The sequence below is a fragment of the Aulonocara sp. 'chitande type north' Nkhata Bay genome, linkage group LG2, assembly GCF_057382095.1.
Source record: "Aulonocara sp. 'chitande type north' Nkhata Bay isolate Kocher_YH1m ecotype deep benthic linkage group LG2, A_spYH_male_GT1.1, whole genome shotgun sequence".
Taxonomy (NCBI): domain Eukaryota; kingdom Metazoa; phylum Chordata; class Actinopteri; order Cichliformes; family Cichlidae; genus Aulonocara; species Aulonocara sp. 'chitande type north' Nkhata Bay.
In genome coordinates, this window is record NC_141345.1 from 18,913,617 (window position 1) to 18,937,306 (window position 23,690).

Consider the following 23,690-nt stretch of genomic DNA (forward strand, 5'->3'; position numbering starts at 1 on the left):
AAGAAACCATAATAACATGGCATGAACCGGGTCTTTATGACCTTTTTCCGAGGCAGCGGTGCACAACATTGGGATCGTTGTTACACTGAATTTTCAACGTTCTGTGGCTGTTTTCAGTGAGTTAATCAGCCCCGTTTGCATGCACTTCACTGTGGCTGCAGCTTCCTGCTGGTACAATGATTTGAGAGTCACTTACTTTCCATAACAAGAGCTCACCACGCTCTCTTCTTAAGCATACATGCTTTTATAGTTTTTTTTTTAGCTCTGCAGCATCACTCATACTTAATATATAATATCTAAATAATCAATAACTCAATATATTGTGAAAAAGCATCCGACTGAAATGGATTTATCAGTATAGTAATGAAAGCATGATAAAGTATCTAAGGCCTTTTTATCAATATTATGATTTTAAAAAGATGCTATCACTCGCTCACATGGATATTGAACCAAAGATGTTTAAAGCACACAGAGTATCACTGTTCCAATGTTATCAGTGTGGCGTTTTGAGATTGTCATAGAAGCTTTGTGTCCTATAATGATCTCAATCCTGATAGTTAAGGCACTGGAATGAAACTGAACGGTGAGATGTGCTGAAGCACAATCAGTCCGCATAAAATGTGGGTGCGTAACAAGCCGCGCCAATATCAAAATCCTGATATTTACGGCTGTTTTTCTAGCCAAAGGCAACGACTCCAGCTAAATGCACCACATATTGCCAAACTGATCCGTGTGTACCGACCAACAGATCTGTAAATATTCACCTGGAGGGCTGAAGGCTGTCCTACCTCGAGGGTTATTGAGTGCAGCTTCCGTGGCCTTCCTGCCCTCTCCACAGTGGCTCTGGTCAAAAGGTAGACACTGCTCCCCCGTCCCAGCAACTACCTCCAGATTGCGAGATGGATCTTTTGGCTGCCCGAGGTTCCTCACCCTGTAAACTCTGCGACTGCTGGTGTCAGACACATACAGAACTTCCCCCCTCGGGTCCATGGCCAGATAGTACTTGTGGGCAGGGCTGGTGCTAGTGAGACAAGGTGGACAAAGTTAGTTGAAACAGGTTGTACAGTGAAACTGTACATGCTACTTTCTTTTGTTTCTTGCTTGTCTGGTGTTGTATTTATTACACTGCAGTTCAAAGTGACATTGACTGAGACACTAGCCTAGTTTTGCAAAATTATATTACACCTCCATACTCCTGCCTAGACAACACCGTCACTTGAAATATAGGTATTTAGAGGCAATTAGGTCATCCCAGTGAATAGCATTACTGTGAGACTCCTGGAGTAAATTTGCGACACTGCCGAAGCAACAAGATTAATACCTTCTAATTTACATAGTACAGATGACCACAGCCACTGCAGCTGAAGAATAGTCCTGAGTGATAATCTTATTTTTAGCATTGTGTATGTTAGGGACATTCTTAATATGCTTATGAATTCAAAATGTCAACATGTTGCACAGCATGTTTTTTTTTCTTTACATTTGGGGCCAGAGTGGAGCTTTCACATATGCATTTATCATTGTAGAAAGTGGATTTTAACCCAAATCATGATGTTTTTTCCTGCTGTAAGCTAGCAGTAAAGATGCCACAGCTTACCTACGGTAAAATGAAGTGAAAGCTGAACAGATGGAACCACTCCTTACTCTTGTTTCAAAAGCATTTACATGGGTCCTTTCAGAGCATAAGAACAAACAACCAGTGGATTTAGTTAGACTGTTGAGAAAAACAGTACAAAGTCCTCCTGAGCTACTGTAAACCCTTTTTTATAAGGACAGAAATCCCGTTTAAAAGGAAAGTGGCACCACTGTATCCAGAGATAACTCTCTTTTGTAACGAGCTACACATTATCCTTGTAATGAACAGACTGCAGACTAAATTCGCGGAGACGTAACACTGCATCGAGATAAGTAATTCCTCCTTTTAGTGCGGATCTGTCCACAGAAACAATAACAAGGCGTAAAAACACTGATGATGTAAAACTGAACTTACATGACTCTTACATCCTAATCAGAGACCTTGTTTGCTTAAAAATAAAACTGATATTTTCCTTTTACCCGACATGATTTTTATTGTTTGTAGAACAAATGCCCTTCTCTGAATTTTCTAAAACTTCACTAAAAACGACTGCACTTCCTTCAGGTTTATGGCTGCTTTTATCCCAACAGTGCGTCTCAGTTCTTTCCATAAATATTCAGTTGGATTAAGATTACACAGCTGACCACTTCAAATGGCCCCGTGTTTCTTGGGTGCTTTTAAACGTGTGTTTTGGGCTCTCATCCTGTCGGAGGAGCCGCGACCTCCGACTGAAACGCAGCTCTCTGACACCAGGCAGCGCGTCTCGCTCTAAAATGCCTTTGATAAGCACAGATTCGACCCTCTGCCAGGCGCAGCAAAGCAGGCTGATTCTAAAACACAGCTACAGGAGGCGTCGCATCAGGCTCCTTTGCCCCCAAGTCCAGTTTGTCTGATTAGCGATTAAGCAAACTCTTTCCCGGCTCGCTTGAAGAATTGGACCTGGGTGCAGCTCATTTGGACTTGCGCACGCTGCGCATGGATTTCTAACGCTTTCTCAACAACAGATGTCTTTGTGAACATTTTCTTAAGTAATTAACAAGCTAGTGCGAGGACAGCGTGTCACCCCTTCCCTAATTGAGTCACAGAATGACTAAAATGTCAGTTGAAGGAGCACGATTTGAAAGCACGTGTGATCGAAAAGAAAGAGCGAGAGAGGGAAAGAGTAATGCGAGAGTCAATCAGCAGGGGTTTTTGGGGACACACACACAACAATCATGCTACAGCAGTCATACCTTGTGCGAGTACATCTTAAATGTGTGAGAAGGGGGTTGTGTTTTCCGGCGGCGTTTTTTTCTTCTGAACACTGAACTCGTGCGCCGTATCAAAAAGCTCGTAATTAGTTTGATGTGTTCAAAGGACGTTCTCGCAGCATTACAGCGAGTCTCCCAGCACTTTTTAATTTTACAACCCTGCACTCAAAAAAAAAAAAAAAAAAAAAAAAATCATGCTCAAAATGTTGATTTTAAGTAATCTGATTACATGTATGTAACCATGTAACCAGTACCATTTAATTTCATGTAAATACATTCGTATAATTCCATTATGGACTTAATTACTTGTAATTTTGTAACAAATGTGTAATGTAAAATGTTACATTTAACGTTACAATCATTTAGAAAGCTCTTGGAATTTGGTTAATAAACCTTTGATTATACTTACAATTATTGCTTCGTGTTTATGAGGGACAAGAATCCCTTTTTGCTGTTATCTGAGGTCTAATCGACCCTAGCTCTAATGCTATGCTCTAATGCTATGCCTATTTTTTTTTTTTTTTTAAAAAGAGAAGAATAGGAAACTCAGAAGAGCAAACGAACATCCCCCATCCTCCCAAAATAAAAAATAGGGCTAGAGTAAAGTCGACCTCACAGAGTTAACTAAACACCAGTTTGGCTTTTTTATGTTTGACTTCCAAAAGCTGGACCTCCCTTTGCCTTCTTCAATAGAGCTTACAATCATTTAGAAAGCTCTTGGAATTTGTCTCTGTTTTGAAGTTTCCCCTTTTTCTTTCTTTTTTTTTTTTAAATCAGTGAAACTTTTCTTCTGGTCAATTTGGGCATTCCTCTTGCAGCCTCACACAGGGAGGTTGCCTACAGCCCCACGAATCAACTCCTAATAACACTAGCAGCTGTGGTCACAGGGGCGTCGGCCTTATCCTCTCAGACAACTCGCACGTCTGTGTTCAGTGCAATAACAGCACCAAAGTACTTTCCTCATATAAAATCCGGTTGAACTGCTTATAAGAATGAAGAAACCCACGATGGGGCAGCACGGCGGTGAAGTGGCTCGCACTCGTGGCTTGCTTTTGGCTTCTTCCTGTGACTGTGTGGGTTTTCACCTCCCACCATCCTGTGATGCAGGATCCTGATTTACAAATACAAAAAAAACCCAAAACAAAACTGATAGCACTGGTCTAAAACCAAAACTAAGACCCCTGACAAGCTCGGTCAGCAGCCTGCCGTAGTTCCAGTTGAGCCCGGCAAGCTTGCACTGCTGCTCAGTCTGAAAGTTCTTGCTAAAATCCTTTGAATGTGTGAATAAAAGGAACTGTAAGGTCAGCATGCCCTGTGTTCTTTGGAAGACGACTGGCCTGTTTCTTCTTGCTGTCCAAACAACATATCTTGTTGAGCAGAGATTCGGCCAGCTCCTCTACATGCAGTCCAAGTACAGCAATCGCTTGGACTCGATGGCCTCAGGCGCACTATGGATAAAATTAACTTCTCTGCAACCCGCAGTGAAAGAAAAAAGAAAAAAGCTGGCAAAGAACCACCAGGCACAGGGCTCACGCCAACTTTAAAGCAATTTAGCTTATTTGCTTTGAAAGTTAAGCTTAAATCCTTCTGGGGTTCTTTTTTTGTTGTTGTTGCTGCTTCTGACTTTTTTCCCTTGCTTCGGTGATCTGGAACAATTAAATGCTTCTTGTTTGGCATGGTTGGTTATGCTGCTGCTCGTGATCAATAACAGGATGTAATTAAAATTTGAATGTAAAATTTCTAACTGTTGAAATAATTTCTTTCCATATGTCAAACAATATTCCAGCTAAATTAAATCAGTTATTTGGCAATAAAATAGCTTTTTTCCCCCAGGATATCAAACAATGTTAACATTACTAATAAAAATAACTGAATAATGAAAATATAATGAATTTATAATAAATAAGTAGTAGTCACACTATTAGGTAGTCCCACTATTAACATTCAGGGATTTTAATTAGTCTGTATTTTTGGGATTTGGGTTCAGTAAAGAGGGTGTGCTGGCCTAAAAGACAACCACTGAGCCATCCAATGAGCGGATGGACAGACACTTGTAATAAAAATTTATGACAGCAAATAAAAAATGTACTTATTTTAATGACTTAACAATAATTTACAATAACTTTGCACAGGCCATTTTAAAAAACCCTTTAGCAACAACTCCAGTATGAAATGTATTAATTCTTCCTTCACTGAGGTGACATGCTCTGGGCCGCTGGGCCACACCAGTTACGCTAACTTAAACTGGCTTTCATTGATAAGGAAGTAAAGAAGAGCCGATGTCAGTGCCTGTTTTTCCTGTTTTCAAAGGCACGCCTGTATAATACTAAGTATAAAAACAGCAAACCTACAACTGCCTACAATAAAGCCACAAGGATGTTTTTGCTATCATTTTATAGTGTCACATATATATATTTGTCAGCAGAATTGTATCCACATGTCAGGGAGCAATAAGAAGCCTTATGTATAAATGTATGCGCAGGCTGCATAAGGAGGAGAACAGCATAATCCTTGCATGTGGAAATCTTTCCAACAGCTGCGTCATTGTATGATGTTTTTGAGTTGAGACACTTTGGTTACAAAAACAATAATGTGAAAATGACTCGTCAGCTGTAATTTTATGCCTGTATGTATCTTTGCTTTTGATTTCACCTGATGTCAAACAGACTGCTTAAAACAATTAAAGGAACATTTTGAAAACACATCAGAGTTCAATGGGGGAAAAACTGATATGAACTGGGTAATGTGGTAGGAATGGATGGATGTCACATTGTTCGATGGGAATGAAAATCATCAATCTACAGAGGGCTCAATTCAAAGACAGCCCAAAAAGCGAAGTGAAAAAATGATGTGGTGAGGCTTCGAGGTGACTGTTGTTGTGCTATTTAATAAATAGTTCATTTTGATGAACTTTCATTGCAGCAACTCAAAATGGTACTCAGTAGTTTGTATGGGTGCCAGGTGCTTGTAATTCGAGCCTGACAACACAGAGACATGCTCTTAATGAGACGATGGATCGTGTCAGGGGGGATCTCCTCCAAGATCTGGACCAGGGCATCACCAAGCTCCTGGCTGCTTCAGATGGACTGAAACAGAGGTGTTCTATTAGATTTAGGTCACGCGAGCATGGGGGTAGTCAATTCCTTCATCCTCCAGGAACGGCCTGCATACTCTCACCACATGAGACCAGCCATCATTGTGCACCAGGAAGAAGCCAGGACCCACTGAACCAGTGTAGAATCTGACAATAAGTCAAAGGAGTTCTTCCTGATAGCTAATGGCATCACTGACTAGCCTGCAGAAGTCTGTGTGTCTCTGCATGGATATGCCTCCCCAGACCATCACTGACCCCCCCACCATCATGCTAAACTATGTTATAGGCAGCATAATGTCTCCACTGCTTCTCCAGACCCTTTCATGTCTGTCACACACACTCAGGGTGAACCTGGGGACAGCACAGAGCACCAGTGGTGGACCTGCCAATTCTGGTATTCTATGGCAAATTTCAATCGAGCTCCACAGTGCCAACCAGTAAGCACAGGACCCACTAGAGGGCGTTGGTCCCTCATTTCACCCTCATGAAGTCTTTTTCTGATTGTTTAGCCAGACTCGCTCACTGGAGGTGAGTTTGTAGCTCTGGGGGTGCTCATCCTGTTCCTACTTGGGAAAACCAGTGGGTAAAAGACCTTCTACGGCCCTGAAGGGAGACACAGCAAACCTTTGTGCCATCCTGCTGGAGTTGGACTACCTGCGCAACATCTGTAGTGTCCAGGTATCACCTCATGCTACCAGTGGTGACACAGACACTATTCAAATGCAAAACTAGAGAAAAACCCGTCAGATGAGTACTGACATGGGAAACATGTATAAAACCATTCCTGTTTTGGGGGTTGTCTCCTTGTTGCTCCTCTAGTGCACCTGTTGTTAATTTCATCAACCACAGCAGCTGAAACTGATTAACAACCCCCTCTGCTACTAAACTGACCAGATCAATATCCCAGAAGCCTAATCAACTTAAAGCTACTCTAGTATATACAGGATCATCTTTTCTGTAAACTTCATGGCCTTTCAATGGACCGCAGTACGGCATCAAAAAAAAGCTCTGACCCAACAGAAAATAAGAGGGAACAATAACAAGGAGTGCAACAAAGGTCCAAAATTAAACCCAGGTAAATCTGACCTCAGCTGAATGAGTCATGGGGACAAAAAACTGCCCGTTGTTATTGTTGTTGTTATTGTTGCTTGATGAAAAGTGGACAAAAGCCTTGGAACTGATTCACTGAGAGTCTCAAATAGACAGCATGTTGCACAGGAAGAAATACCTCTGTGCGGTGTCATGTGCATGTCCTACTGCTTATAAGAAATTGTCCTTTACTCCTCAAAGCCTGAGCCAAACATTTGCACAACTGACTTTATTCGCCCTTACGCTTCCTGCAAGCTGCATACTGTCCTTTGTGTCGGATGAATTCCAACAGTGTGGGCAAGCAGCTGTGCAGGCAAGATGTGACTTGTTTCTCCACATATAGTCCACAGTTCATTAATTACATAAAACCTTTGATACTGTCATGCTATTGTGTTGTATTGTGTTGCATTATTATTAAGACTTGAACACAGTGATCAAAAAAGTGAGAGGGAATTTAAATTTTGCACTTTGAACACTGTAACTAACTGAGTTCCAGGCAATTACTTTTGTAGCGTGAAATCCAATGTCAGCTGGGTCTGGTCAAAGGCTTCCTGCCAATTAAACTTGAAGACACCCTGTTAAAGGTTTCTTTTTTCCTCCTTTCTTCGGCAGCTATTCAATAAAAAAATGTCCTGCGAGGAAAAATACAATGTCAAAACAAATATTTCTGTTATCACGCTCGCAACCCTTTTCATTTCTTCTTTTTTTTGTAGCCAGCGTGTCCTTATGATTTCCAGTTTGCTTTGGACAGCCTTTGTACCCTAAATATCCTTTTCTTTTAAAGAAGAATACTTCCTTACTGAACCTTCTCAATGCCCAGAAGAGAGAAAAAAACAAAAACAGCAACATCGGCAGGCTTGCTGTCAGTCATCTAGTCCATTAAGTGCATAACTGTTTACAGAGCTCAGCGCTGAACTGCACATACATAATTTAAACTCGACCCTAAGAGAGTTATATTCACCGAGTTTCAAAATGTGCCACTGCTCGGCGTACGGTGCATCGTATTTGCCGGGCCTCTTGAAGCTAGCGTGAGCATCGCGTGCTGTATATAACTGATTACAAATCGCTTCACCTATCTTTTCCTCAATTAGATGCTCATAGCTCCAAATGCTTTCCTCCAGTGGAAGGAAAATAAACAACAATAACAACCGGAGCACAAACAATCCCACTCCAGCCTTGCTCATTCCCACCGCACGCAATAACAAAACAGTGATCAGAGTTGATAGACACAGTGATCTAGCTGTTCCTAAATCGACCGTCTGGGCTCTCAGATAATACTGTCGAGGACTTCCTCCCCTATTTGCTTAACTCCTCGCTCCGACTCTTAAAGGGGGGGAAAGAATAGACGGTGGTTTCATGTTGAGCACTTCCCATACCGTCTTCCCCTCAGAGAGCACCTTGTTTTGAAGCCCTTTTGGCTGATCGGCACTTTGCTGGGAAGAATGCATAGTGAAAAGCTTTGAAAGCTGAATATGGATGAATAATTAATGTATTTGACTTGGGAGAACAATAGCACAGAATAAAGGAGAAACTCTAACATGCTGCTAACAGTAAAAAGCTGCTGTGGAGGAAAAGAAGGGAGCAGAAGCTAAAAGAGAAGCCTCCAGGGTAAGGAAACACCACCCGAAGTGCCTTCAGAAGAATCCAGCTCGTGCAGTATAGGCTCCAAATCTCGTTATTGCGTTTTATCTGACACGCTAGCCAGATTTACTCAAATACTCCTTCACTAACACAACCCATGATCTTGTAAATGCGTTCATTTGAATTTATTTCAGGCTGGGATCAAATTTTCTGTTAATAATATATATTAGTGGATTCTTTCAAGCAAAGTTTTAGCTGATTTTTTTTTAAAAATCTGCATTTATGCTATAACAATAGCCCAAGTACTTTATGCATCTAAGACCGTTTATCCATTACACATTAAGCTTTCTTCTTCAGCTATTATTTTTAAGCAGTCTGAAATTCAGCTACTTATGGCTAAATGCCTAACAAAGACAGCTATTTATTCATTTTTTGGCATCTATTTCAGCTTAACAGAGCATACTGTAAATTCAGGTGGGTCACAAAGTTGAGTTCAGCTACAATCCCAGCAGATTGGCCGATCTCAAGGCAACACACCTCCACTGCCTCCTTTCCTTCTCTACCTCACTTGTGCCAGCTTGTCTGCTTCTCCTGTTTCTTTTTATTTAAATTTCTGGAGCTACTCAACAATCTCTCCACATGCCAAACGCAGAAGTACCCCACTGAGGTAAAGCGGCTCCAGATGAGAAGCACTGGCTACATGGCTTTACAGTAGAAAATTACCAACGGTTTGCATATTTATATATTATATATATTTTTGACATTTGTTCCTACCCACCCACAAAGTACATCACAATCATATTATCAGTTCTGCACGGTTTCAGATTTTGGCACAGTATCGTGAAAAATAGTCAGGGTTTTTGAAATTGGATGAACCCTCTCTTGCTCTTCCACAAATACCCACAAGCACAAACACGCATACGCACACAATCGGCTCGATACAACCCACGATAGTGGTGCACGCACAGATGCAAACATCACAACACACGTGCACACACAGAAACCCTATAACATCTGTCTAATCTTCTGTCAAACAGCTCACAGCATCACAGAGGCTTGAGACGTTGAGGCCACTCCCGGCCTCGGGCCTTTTGGTCTGGCTCCGGAAATGAATGAACCGAGGCATCCACCAAACAGACTTTCAGTAATCCTCTAAAAAAAATGAAATCCTTGACATTTTGGCTGCGGTCCAGCATACAAATTTTAATATCACCAAGTGAAATTTAAATGAGACATTCATAGATCTAACTGCGTTCGTAGCGTGTGCAGAACCCGCATGCGTGTTCCAGGTGAAGCTGGGTCAATGCAATTTAAAAGGAGGCAAACAAACAAAGTTAAAGCTCTGCGGGGCGTTTTGCAACTGTCTATTCCCTCGACACACATTTGTGCAGGTATATAAAGGAGGTGTAAATCACCACTTCTCACCTGTGTCTGGTATCCCGGTTCCTGATAACAAGCCATAAAGGAGCATTTCAAAAGGGGAGAGAAGAGAAAGTAAAAACAATTATTTATGAGGCTAACGAGTGGCTCTCAGAATTTCATAGGCTGCTAAATTTTCTCCCCATAAAGTGAAATTGGGGTTGCTTTAGACAGTTGTATTGTTTCACATTTTATATTAACCTAAACAAGAAGCCGTTTTTGGCGGGTTGGGGGTGTTTCCTCCCAGAGGAAACCTCTGCCTGAACCAGAAATATTAGTCAGCCATAGAATAAAAACAGTGAATGAGAGTAAAGATACATAAGGAGAACACTCTACAGGACAAATGACTGTGCAATCCCATTGAGAGTCAACGCTTGAAAAAATACAGAAATGAGAGAATGTAATGCCTGCAGCACAGTAGGAGATATCATCGTCATAATCCAGAGGAAAAAAAAAAAGAAGAAGACGGAAAAAAACGTATCTTTGTCTCTCAGCAGAGACTTTCAGCTTCTCTCGCATCCTAAAGAGGTAGATTAGAGTCTGTGATCTCTAAACCTCACACGCTCCTCCTTCTGCATGAAGACGAACTTCAGAAAGAATTCCACCGAGATCAAATAGATTGCAGCTGCAGATCCCATCCGCAGCTAATGCCATGCTAACCCGTATCAGCTGAGCTAATTTTTTATTTCACATTGTGCTCGAGTGAATCCGATGCGCCAAATCCCACTGCTTCCTACTGCGAGAGATCCCTACCAAAAGCGGTCTTATCACGAGCACACCCAACAAGATCATTGCTCTCACTTGAGTTCCAGTATGGTTCTGGTGTATCCGTCTGGGTGGACCCTGCGAATGAAGTTAAAGTCCCCCACGTAGAGAGAGCCGTCGGGGCCGCTATCCAGCGCCACGGGGGCAAACAGCATCATGTCCCGAGCCGCGCCGCTGCAGCTCGGGCCGCACGGGACGCTCCGATAGAAGCCGTTCCCCATCACGGTGCTGATAACAGGGGGCTGCTGGGACAGGAAGACGTTTTCTCCATTCCCTTTGTGAAGGATTCCTGGGGAGAGAGGAATGCAAAGGTGACATGAAAGGCCCTTTAAGTGTACTTCCCATCAGTGGGTGCATGCTAATGTTGCTGAAATCATTTATGAATGCAATGACAAGTAGGAATAGTTTCAGTTCTTTCACGTGTCAGACTTGGGGTCTGTCTTTTTTGTTTTCCTTTGAACTCATCACGCCAGATTTAAGGGAGTAAAAGAGTTTTGGGACAGGGCGATGTTTTTCACTCTGTTGCACCGACCAAAATTTTGTCAGTCTGACTTTTTGGACTCATTTAAATCTGGACCATCTTCTGTGTGCCTAACTCTTAACAAGTAACAAATTAAGATTTTTTGTGTGAGAAAATTCAAATTTGATACATCTCAAACCACTTTCTGAGCAGCTTTAATGGCAATAACGGCACATTGTAGCTGAGTCACCCACACTACAGTGTTTTGATGTCCTTACTTCAAGGACATCTTGGACTTCTAAGCTCTGTATCATTTCATGTAGTCTGTCCAGACTATCAACACATAACTTAAAAGAAGTCACACGGTGGTTCTTATTTATTTCAATGTCAAAGAAAGAAAGCAAAAAACATCAGTTTTTTCTTTCATAAAAGAAAAAACTAATTGGAATTGAATTCAAGTTTCTCCAATTCATTTTGTGGCTTTAAAAACGCAGCCAGCCTCCAAGCACCAAAAACAAGCGGACAAACTCACCGCTGCGAATGTTAAGGGCATGGTGTTTGTCCAGAGACCATCCTCCAAGGTCAGAGGGGACCAGTTCAAATCCCTGCATCAGAGCGGTCCTTCTTTCCCAGTGGATAACACCGGGACACACTTCATACTCATAGCCGACTGCCACTGGAACAGAAACACGTGCACACATCGAGAGCTTAACATTAAGCAGTAGCGTGCAATTCCTATGTGCTGCAGACCGGCTGTGCTTAACGCTGCACCACGTGGCGCAGAATGACTGCACGCGCTTGTATCTGAACAAAGCCTGAAAACAAGGCAAAGCACACACAAGTTTCCCCATATCTTTTTCAAAGCTATATTGTATCGAGTGGTGAGATAGATAAAAGGCCTGTAGGGAGACCTCATCAGTGTTTGTGTTTGAGAGACATCAGTGAGGAGTGGGGGCGTAATCAGGAGGAGTACGGCTTCATGAAGGAGCCCTAGAATTAGCTGCTTGGCCTCTTAGTTGTAATGATACGCTGTGCAGCTTCCCACTACAACTAACAACTATCAACAGATTTTCTTTTTCTTTTTTGGCTTGGCAGGATTAAATATGTTTCGGCACTAATTTGCCACTTGGAATATGTTTAAAGGCAGCAGGTGACCAAGCTGCAGGAGCTTTCAAAGTAAACACGCAAACATACTTACATACATGTCATTCTGCAGTGTGTAATCAGGCGTGCTTGCACACACCGAAGGAAAGAAGCCCATGCACATGAGTCATTAGAGGTGGAAAAAATAAACACACAAGCAATACATTTACCTAATTAAGCAAGTGCTTTATTACAATTTTAATGGCAACTTTCTGCTGCCTTTTCTCTCACACATTCCAGTCGCTGTATGCCTATAGTCACTCTGAAAATAGCTCCTAGCTGTACGATGTCCTATGATAAACAAGACCACCTGTAAAAGTATTTGCAGAAATATGCGGTTGCTGAATCAGAAACTGTAAAATGGTTCTCTCATAATCAATTTATTGTGCACTTTTATTTAAGCATGGCTCACACTACAGCAAAAATAGGACGACAAAATCCTTGCGACTACCGTGCTGACTGCAGTCGCTCTCAGACAGATTGCAGAATGTTTGCAAATACTCACCGTTCAATCTGTAAATGCAGATTGCCAGCACATAATCAGTGAAGTTCTTTTGCTCCACCATTTATTTCTCCGAGTGAGGACACAACATAATAAATCACACAAATGTGAGTTATTAAAACTTGTGGCAGGCAATTTACTGCAAGCTGCACATATCTTACTTTGCACCTTGCTGAGAGGAGTGCTCATTTACTTGGAATTAGAGGGGGAGATGTTATCAGAAGGAGTGTGGAGTGGATGGCTCAAACCTCTGAGTGCAGCGCCAAAACTTTGGCACTGTCCTGGCACTCTTTACTCAGTCCTCACTCTGAGTGTTTACAACCGAGCCCCACATATTCCTGCTCGGCAATAATTACTGAAGCTGGAGGAGGAGGAAGTACAATTCTAATGCAAGATGCATACAAACATACATCTTTGTATTGCACAATCAGAATCAAAATACTTTATTATGTTTCCAGGCTTTTAGCTGCATTTCTACACCATGATCAGTACACAATGAAAACAACTCTCTGCATGTCTGCATCTCAGCAGTGCGCAACCAGACCAACTCTCAGGTTTCTTTCTTTAACTTCCCTTCATCACATAATGTCATATAATCTACTGGTATATAATACCACATGCCTGTACATAACACTGACTTTAATAAGGACCTACAGTTTCACACAGCCTGCAGAAACACCCAGAAGGATGTGCACATTTACACACCTGGCTTAGTAACAGTATCTTCACACAGACAGCTCGGGATCAGATGGGAAATAATGTTTTTTTGTCCTTCTGCACATGGTGCATATCAGTTGTTACACACGGATTTCCGGTTTCTATGGAGCAATAGTTTTCTCTGGATTAATCCCGGACTCTACTTGTGTTTCAGTCCTCAGGTCCCCAGCAATGTCTGTCAGAAAGAGTTCATCCTCATATATCGTAAACATATCGATTCTCCGCCAGCCTCCTCTCATTTATCTGAACTGCCAAAATGTTTTAAGAGAGAAACGTGTGTAAAACCTGTGCTTACACTGTGATTTTTAAGCCACAAATTTGCACTGCCCTTTGTAAAACGTTGGTCATTACAAAATGACCAAGCTGTGTGTTTTTGTATGTTTATACATGTGTAAATTGTAAGTTTTCCCTTTTTTGTAAGCCTGGCTGAGTCTGTGGCTCAGAGAGTCATGCCTTATGTGTGGATTTTGCTGTGTCCGGCCAGAAGGACCCAATGAAAAATATCCTAGTCTTTCCAAGTGGCCACTCTACCGCTGGCAGACAAGTTTAGCTCTATACCTCTGATGCAGATGGCAAGAGGTTTGTGATTTTCCCTGATTTATCGCAATTAGTTTCACTAATATGACAAACTAATCATATGTTATTGCCAACGTGACCCAGACTGATGGCAGACCGACTCTATCTTCTTGCAGTTTTGGATGCAGCACTGTTTTACGTAGTGTGACTGTAGCATTATGTAGCACGCTTTGAGTCTGACACAGAGTACAGTGTCAATTAAGAAACACCAATTAACCTAACATGCATGCCAAAGTACCCTGAATAAATCCACACATGTGCAGAGAGAACATGCAAACCCCACAGCCTGGGCTCTAATTTGGAACCTTGTTTCTGTGAGACTGTCAATCAATCAATATTTTACTTCTAAAGCACATTTAAAAAGGACAGTGTCCATCAAAGTGCTTCACACAAGGCAGCAAAGCAGATTACAACGAAAGGCAACAAAAACAGTTAAAAACAATTAAAAACAATTATAGTTACAGTTACAGTGATATTTACAGTTACATTGCACAAATGCAGACCAGATGGAAGTCCAAACTGATTTGCTTCAAAAACTAGATGGAACAGGTGAGTTTTTAAGCATGAGTTAAACGATTGAATGGAATCTGACATGCGAACATCGACAGGAAGATTATTCCAGACTTTGCGTGCGGCAATTGCAAAAGCTCGGTGCCCTGTAGTCTTTCGTCGGGGTCTTTGTTGCACTAAGGGCAGTTGGTTAGAGGATCGGAGTGATCTCTTGGGCCTATACATGCAGAGAAGGTCTGCTAGGTAACTGAGGTAAATGTGGGCTAACCATTATGCCTGCATGTGTTTCATCTGAGCGCTCTGGCTTCCTCCCACAGTCCAAACATTAGCATGTTTGGCTAACTGGTGATTCTAAATTGGTCATGGATATGAGAAGTGTATAGTGCTGTATGAATGCATGGTTAAATTTAGCTTGAGAGGTGAGTAAGACTGAAACAGCATTACATAAATGCCACTCTATTACACTTTAGGTAACTATCTAAATGGCAGTTGGATTCCTTTTAATTTTGTTTAGTGTTTGGTTGTCTTACACATTTCATGACGTTGCATGGATGCAGCACAGATGTATTAGCACACCTTTATTATATTAGCCAAAATAAGCAGTCAAATTAAAATCACATTGAATTATGGACGTGCCTGATAGCCAGTGCTAGCATTAGTTGATAATCCCCTATTATCAGTATGATTATGGTAAATCATACAAGAATATCATATTCAGTGTTAAACTGCTCTGATGGGCAATACTGTATTAGGTACCTCGCTGCTGTAGCCAAGCAAACACGAAAGAAAAGGCCGTTCCATCTTCCTTACTTAACCACAAGATGCTTTAAAGCTGCACGGGTTCAGTACAGAGCACATTTTAAGATGATACAGTGTTCTTAAATGAATATAATGATATACTGTAGAGTAAGGTTAGGTTGACACATCAACACAAAAGCTGGAGAAGAACAGTTGTCGCTGTCAATCACTGTTAGCACTGATCTCTTTTAACTTCACTGTAGACCAACATGCCTGTGAACTGACGGGCGCTCAAGGGAAACCATGCGGCAAAGTCAGCATAAAGATCAGATGAGATTCCGGAATACGTAAGTAGGGGCGCTCGCATTATGCAGAAACTCAGGAGATTCCCAGTAACGCGGAGAGAAACTCTCAGCAGACACACGGGGCCGACTTAAATCTCAGAGTCGGAGGGAACGATCGATATGGTGATTGGGGAGAGAAAATAATCTGTAATTTGGGGCACTGGAGATCATGGAAGAGAAAAAGAAACCTTATAGTGCTGGACAAAAGTTCTTAGAGCCTAGGAACTCTCGCTTTGGTTTCATCCAAAAAGTCCATTTGTTTCAATTTTATCTGCCTTAAGCTCAGTTAGGCTTTTAATCTTAGGTTTAAGGTCAGGCTTAAAGGACAGAAAGAGAAGTGAGAGGGATCGGAAAATGCAAAGCTACATATATTCTTCACAAAAAAACCTTTCTTAAAAACCCCAAAGCACACATATTTGCATTGTGCGTGTTTTGACCCTTGAAGGTACATTGCATTTCCTCTTCAAAAGCCTGTTTGACAACCTGGAAAGCATTCCAGCCTTTGTAAAATGTATTAAAAGTTGCCATGAATACATTTCTGTAAATAGGAACATTTTTCTGTTTTCTTTTTAAAAAAAACAAACCTACAATAAAACTGACTTAATATGAAGAACAAAGCTTTTTCCAGGACAAAACAGGCGAAACAATCTCAAAGGGAAAGTGTCAGTGTTTGGAGAACTGCTTCACAACCGAATATTACTCTAGCTATATTACAAGAAACGATACAAGCCTCAGCGCGAGAACACACACTCGCTCGCAAACAATACAGATGCACACTATAGTCCATAAATGCACACTCAATATCTCACAGGTGAAAGCTTTCATTCCCCACTGCCGAAGCCTCAGGCAATGTGTTCACCCCAGCAAACAGAGCATGATCTCCCTTTCTCTTGCTCTCTGTGGCACATGGGTGTGTGTGTGTGCATGCACAGACGTACCGCAGGATGCGTGTGTGTGCGCGAGAGACCACGCTTGTCCGTGTCTTTGCACCAACATAGCACGAGGAACTATAGAGAGGGGAGGATCAGGGGAGAACATGGGTAGAGAAGACAAAAACAATGAAGGGCAGAGGAAAACAGGAGCGAGGTAACCGGGGAGATCACAGGGAATGGAGGAAATAACAAGGAGGGAAGAAAAGCGAAAGGGAGATCAGGACAGGACAGGAAACACAGGAAATCACCCGCCTGGGTAGAGGAAGAGGGAGGCGAGGGAAAGGGGGCAAGAAGGGTGAAGTGGTTTAGCAAAGCAGGGTAAATAAAAACAGGGATCATGTGAGCCGTGAAGAGGTGAAAGATCACGAGAGAGCCGGAGCAGATGAAATGCCGCTCGAACAGATAAGAGGAGGGGGAGGGATCACGAGGGGAAAAGAAGGCCTGGGGACAGAAAGATGCAATCTTGGTATGAGGCCCTACACTCTGGTGGACAAAGAGTCTGGTAAGCCTGATCTCAGTGCTTATGGAAAGCTCTATCTTGCTGCTGCACTGTTTACGCACACTCTTCCACAAAGAGGAAGCCACGGACATAGATAGCAGAAAGTTCAATGGTTTAAGCCTCGATGGCATCTTACAAAGGGCTGTTTTTTGCCATAATGAACCTAGAGAGCAATAACAGTAACAGTTTCACATCCTGTAAATCTGTTTTTCACACAGGTGAGAGAAGACACTGGGGAAAAGGAGACAGAAGGCCGCGGTAATGAAAACCTTCAGCACACAGATTTGTATTTATGTGCTTTTTACTTTTTTTTTATTTTATCCCACAGAACCAGCGTCGTCAAACGCGTCCAAAGGGGCTATCTCCCTGTCATAGCTGACAATATCTCTGCAGAGTATTTGTAGCCTTCCGTCTTTCTGCTCCTCCCTCTCCTTACATCTCTACTCTTCTTTGCTGTCAGCGCCATTTCAGGTTTCAGGGACCTTGGACAGAGTCAAGCTAAGTGCTGTTCAGTAACACTATTATTTATGCATATGTTGTTAGTTGCTGTGGTTTCTCTGCTGTTTTCTTTACCGCAACAGGTGTTGAAGCAGATTCTCAGCGTTTCTCTCTCTCGCTTCCTCTTCTTCTCTTAACTTTCTCCCCAACTCCACTTTCTTTGGTTGTAATAACCCAAAATAAATAAGTAATTCTAATAAATTTTGGCATTTTTTTGCCTTTCAGTCAACAATTCCGATTGCTACGCTGTCAGGCAGGACAGGGAAAAAGAAGAAAATGTTTCCCTTCTCACCGCATTCACGATATGTTCTTAATTTCATAATGATATTTCACTTATAGGAAACCCTTTGGTGTGCTGCAGTGAATCGGCAGTTGTTGAACTACTGTTAAAAAGTTTAAATCAAACACTGAAATCTCCCATCTGTAATTTCGTAGCAGGACATTGTCTATTAACAGTTGGGTGATTACCCACTGAATGGTCAATCATTTACACAATGACTTCCAATCAGGCTTTTGTGCAAACCGCAGTGCTGAAACGCTCCCTCGCAGACCTAAGAGTTAACAGGGACGATGATAAAAGAAAATCTGTTTTTCTGTCTTTCAAAGGGTTTTATTCATCTGGCCTGCATCCTGTCTGAAAGAGGAAAAAAAACATTTCTCTGAGTCCCTCAGATTTGATTTATACTAAGCTAACGGGAGCTTTGCTTGTAGAAATAGTTAAATATCTCTGTGGGCAGGCTTGTTTGTTTCCTTGTCCAGAGTTGGACGAAAAAAGATTGATAGCCCTCTCATATCTGTGAATTAACTGGAGCGAGGGGAACACAAGGGGAAAGAGCTACCCTGGCTCCGTCCAATGTTCACAAAGCTCGCCTAAAAATATGCCTCCAAAGCTCACTAATTAATGTGGTTTAGCTTAAACAAAGCTGTAAAACCAAGCAACAAACTGTGGGGTTTTTTTTGGAGAAGTTGTGTTGCGCTACATTTTCTTTTCTTGGTGAAAAACAGTTTTATTTGTAATTACTTTGCGGCTAGGGCTTGGAAGGTAAGTGGAAGGTCTGCATGCTAAAGTGTCCTTCGACAAAATGCTAAAACCAAAAATATCCCAAAAGCACCCATCGGTGTGTGACTGTGTGTTTCAGATAAAGCTCCAAGGTAGACAGAATAAAGCGCAGTGTTAAAGTGTGGCTAGAAATATAAAGTGGATGGGAAAAGTTAAACTGCCAATACTTTTATTAATAAAAAGTAATAAAAAGCAACTCCCAAACCACAAACTGGATTAACCATCTGTGTAGGCTCGCATTCATCAAGGTCGTGATCGTCTTCAGAGCTTGAAAAAAAGAAGAAGCCCACTGGACTTCTTCAAGTTTGTGAAGACTCTGATTCAACAGGCATCTTCACTTCTAAAATCAAAGGTGGAGAGTCCCATCCATTTACCCCCTAGTGGGGGTTGTTCCCTTTGGAGAGGGTCCTGGGAGTCGTTGACCTACTACTGATCATGTGTGTTTCTTCTTCACTCATCTTTTTTCATTCTTTATGAGTTAATACACACACTGCATCCAATCACTGGTTATTATTAATCTCTGCTGTCTTCCACAGTTTGTCTATTGTCCTGTTTCCCTCCCCTCATCCCCAACCCCTTGCGGCAGATGCCTGCCCGTCCCTGATCTTGGTTCTGCTGAGATTTAAAGTTGTTAAAACTCAGATTTTCCTTCTCACTGACGCCAAGTGCTCCCTCATAGGGGGTCATCTGATTGTTTGGGGTTTTTTTCCCGTTATTGCAGGGTCTTTTGGTGTTGTAGAGCATCCCCTCTGTTCAATGACTGTTGTTCACATAGATGACCTCCTTCAGTCCTCTCTCAAACCATCTGTCTTCCCTGTCCAAAATGTGAGCATCATCATCCTTGACAGAGCGTCATTTGTCTTTTAGGTGCACATTTACAGCTCAGTGTTGTGCCATTGTGCCATGCATTTATGGAGGCTGGTTTCTCCAATCCAGAGGTCCTTTTATTCAAGCTCTCAAGGCTTCTGCATTAACCCCGCTATTTATTAGTTCATTTAATGTTTAGTGGAAACAAAAATACACTAAACAAAAATAGTCTGGCCCTGCCTTATGAACATGAGATGGTGTGATCGTATCATGAAGCTATGAAAGAGCGCAAATAAGTAAAGTGCTGAAACATTCATTTCAATATGTTCACCAAACCCAATCATAGGAGATCAAACTCAACACTTAAAACTTTAATGGGCTGAAAAATAGGCCTTTTTTAATCTCCTGCTCTTGCTCTTTCACACACACACACACACACACACACACACACACACACACACACACACACACACACACACACACACACACACACAGATTATTATGATTATTTTTGAATGCGAAAATTATTATGGACTGATGGCATCATTATGTTTACTATGCAGGAGGCCTATCATAATATTATCATTCATTTTGTTATTATGTTTCCCCAGGTAGACGCCTTTCGCATGGCACTCAGGACTGCTGCTGGTTTTAATTTATCTGGGATGAGTTGGATTTTTATCTGTGCTTTTAACAGACTCTCCCATGGCTAAGAACAAATCAATAGTTTGTAGTCCTTTTCTTGATCCACAAGTTATCTTACCTTCTTTCTTTTGTGGTATTTGGCATGAAAGTTAAATGTTTGTTGCCAAATGTGAAAAAAGACATTAATGAATAATTTCATATTTTACCTACCAGTTGCATAAGTGAGACCCCAGACCTCCTGACCATAAACATCTGTCTTGTTCCAGACCAGCCTGTGGACCAGACCAGGCCCGGCAGGATACCACCGCTGGTATAACCTCCCTTGGACAGAGGCGCGGACATGAACCTTGGACAGACCGCCCAGCGGGGAGACAGGGGATGATGGGGAGGGAGGAGTGAGGAGGATTCGCAGGAGAGAGAGGTAGCCAGCAGCACGAGTGCTCAAGTAGCTCAGCTTCACAAAGGCTCCTGGGATTGAAACGTCTTCCTGCACTGCCTGGGGAGAATAAGCAGAGGAGCAGAGTGAGAAATACAGGTGATGGTGAGAGCATAAATGAGAAATGAAAGAGAGTGACAGAGTAATATAGGAAAGAAAGGTGTTTTATCATGACTTTGTATTTGTATAATGAGCTAGAGTAATAAGTGTTATTGGCAGGTACAGAAGAAAATAGCTGCACAGTAGGGTGCAGTAAGTACACAGAGTACGCGTCAATGTTTTCTTATCTTTTTTAATACATGAAATGAAGTCTGCACCACAATGATATCTGTAGAAAATAGAAAAAGTATTAAAGTCTTGAGTCATGGATGGAAAATGGGAAGTAAGTGCAGTGATTTATTGAAACATGCAATTATATGCATTAAATATATTACTTGAGGGGGTAGGGACAAATAAGTAAATACTTCAGCCTACTCCTTTTCAAACAAATAATGGAATGATATTTTGTAATGATTGTGAAGGCACATGTTTGAAATGTTTGAAATAAAAATGAACTGAACTGAACTGAATATAGTATATAAGGCAAAAACCAATGCTTTCTTGTCATTTCTTCTCCAGGCTTCTTGAAGGACATTTAAAGCTCTTCTCTGGATGTTGCTGCCTTTTGTTCTGTTCTCTGTCAAGACGATCCTACACTGTGTCAATAATACTGAGATCTGGGCCCAGGGGAGGCCAATCCATGACTGATGTTGTGTTTTTCCATCCGAATATGGTTTTACTGCACTGGAAGTGTGTTTGGCATCACTGTCATGTTGATCCGTACCAGCTGATGCTTGCCAGATGGTGGATAAAAATCTGATGGCACTTTTCCGCGTTCATAATTCCATCAGTTTTCACATGACAGTAACAAAGGACTAAAAGCTACCATTTAAAATTGGTTGTGCTGTCTGTGCCTCGGTGTTTTATAGGTCAGTGACTTAATAAACAAACAAAAAACATTCATCTTTGGATGCTGGCTGACTTTTGAGCTGTTCTCTGTCAAGGTGATCCCACACTGTGTCAATAATATTGTTATCTGGGCTCTGGGGAGGCCAATCCATGATGGATAGTGTTCCATTATGTAGGTGTTTTCTACCTAGATATGCTTTTACTGCACTGCTAGTGTGTTCGGGATTGTTCTCGTGCTGAAAAATGAAGCTCAGACATCTTCTATAGGGTATTCCACGGCGAATAAAAATCTGAAGGTTGTTTTCTGTTGATAATCCCATCAATTTTTAAATATCTCCAACACCACTGGCTAAAATGCAGCCCCACAGCTACCATGGTAGAGCCTGTAGGCCAATCTTTAGTCCAGTTCTTGTGTATTTCAGCATTCTTTACCCTTTCTGTACGAATGACTTCTTGATAGCCTGGCTTCTTGGAAGCAAACGTCAAAGATAATACAAACATACACCGACAAGTATGCTTGCACATGTTTCAGTAAGTTGCTGGATGCATTTCCGGTTTTCCTAGTAAGATATAGATAAATGAGGGGTGACCCAAGACTTTTGCACAGCACTGTATATCCAGTATATACTGTATTACTCTATTCATAAAGTTTTTCATTTAACCAGCTGCCTGTGTTCACTATAGTCAATGAACATGTTACATGTACGAACTGTCAGTGCTGTTCTTTCCATTTATTTACCCGATGCTTGTGTGAGCTAAGCTAAGATAAAAAATGTCCCTTCATTCGTTTTGATGTTCTGTTGATACAAAGTGCAGATAGTGTATCTGTGGCCTATTTTCAAGCGAGAGCGAAAAGGAATAATGTGCTTTGTGCTTTTAATCTACCAAAAAACCACAAAAAACAAATGTAGTGAGAGAGAAAAAAAAGTCACAGGGTGAGGTCCTGCTCTCTGTGAACAACAAAAAAAACCAATCTTTGGCGCTACATTGTGAAGTAAATATGTAACCACCTGAATGACCTTCACATCTGATTTTCAGGTACTTAATTTGCTTTTGTGGTGGGGAAGTGTATGGATGTAGCACACATTTGCATTTTGTTCATTTGGTGTTTGCATGATGCAAATATGAATCGAGCTAAATTTGCACAATCCTGTTTGTCTCAATCGTGTGAGGCCAGGTTGGTTTGTTGCTGAGCTGTTACAAAGTTTATGTAAGCTTCATTCTCGCTGACACTCACACGCACACATTAAATGCTTCGTTACTCTTGCTATTTTTATTTCTTTATGACTAAATCCAGGCAATTATGTTCAGTTAATTAGGTGAGAAAAGATATCAGGAAATCAGCACCATCACATAGCTACCATAGTCGTGGGCTTGTGTTTGAGAACAGTGATTACGTCTGTCAACAGGGATTTTACCTGTAGCTCAGGTATGGCTGGCCCCTTCTCTGCACACGATGCGGTGTATCTGGAAAGTGGGTAGGGCAGGACGAGAGGATAGGGACTCAGAACGCTCCTGATGTCACATTTAGGAGCTTGAGGTTCCTCCCTGGACATTGTCACCTGATCTAGAACCAGGAAGTTGTTATTTGGGGACCAGATGGTTCGTGTTTGAGGGAGGAAGGGTGGACGCTGGAACATCAAGGTCATAGACATGGCGCCCAAGGTCACCAGGTCAAAGCTGGAGAGAAATGAGGAGCAACTAAGTTTGGAGGAGAAAAGGAATTAGAAATGTAGTTTTTTGTGTGTCTCTTGTGCCTAAATTTGTACCTTCCATCCTGCCTACTTGTGGTGTAACCATACTCGGGGTGCTGCGGAAAAGAGATGTTGACTCCAACGAGAGGAGAGCCATCCTGCAGCACAACGCTACCTCGGATCACAGCTACCCGACTGCCAAAACAAAGACGAGAGAGAGAGAGGGAGAGGGAAAAAAGAGATGGAGATAAACAAAGAGAGGGAGAGATGACAGGTTTACAGTGATGGAGAACATAATCACTGTTTGAAGAGAGAGGCACATTGTGATGCACTTGCCAGATGACCTTGTGCGAATAAAAAAGCAGCTGAGTTTATTCTTCTCAGTACAATTCCATTCTTCAGCACAG

General features: G+C 41.8%; 1 protein-coding gene across 2 annotated transcripts in view; it reads right to left on the bottom strand.

Annotated features, from left to right (window-relative positions):
* tenm1 (teneurin transmembrane protein 1) overlaps positions 1–23,690 on the bottom strand; it is a 204,444-nt gene that overhangs the window by 46,395 nt on the left and 134,359 nt on the right. For both annotated transcript variants that reach the window (XM_086307559.1, XM_086307566.1), the window contains exons 16-22: positions 23,359–23,478; positions 23,008–23,269; positions 20,416–20,701; positions 11,767–11,910; positions 10,811–11,063; positions 10,016–10,036; positions 789–1,021 (exon numbers count right to left, since the gene is read on the bottom strand). In XM_086307559.1, the coding sequence (XP_086163685.1) occupies positions 789–1,021; positions 10,016–10,036; positions 10,811–11,063; positions 11,767–11,910; positions 20,416–20,701; positions 23,008–23,269; positions 23,359–23,478 (1,319 nt within the window). The remainder of the gene's footprint in view (positions 1–788; positions 1,022–10,015; positions 10,037–10,810; positions 11,064–11,766; positions 11,911–20,415; positions 20,702–23,007; positions 23,270–23,358; positions 23,479–23,690) is intronic.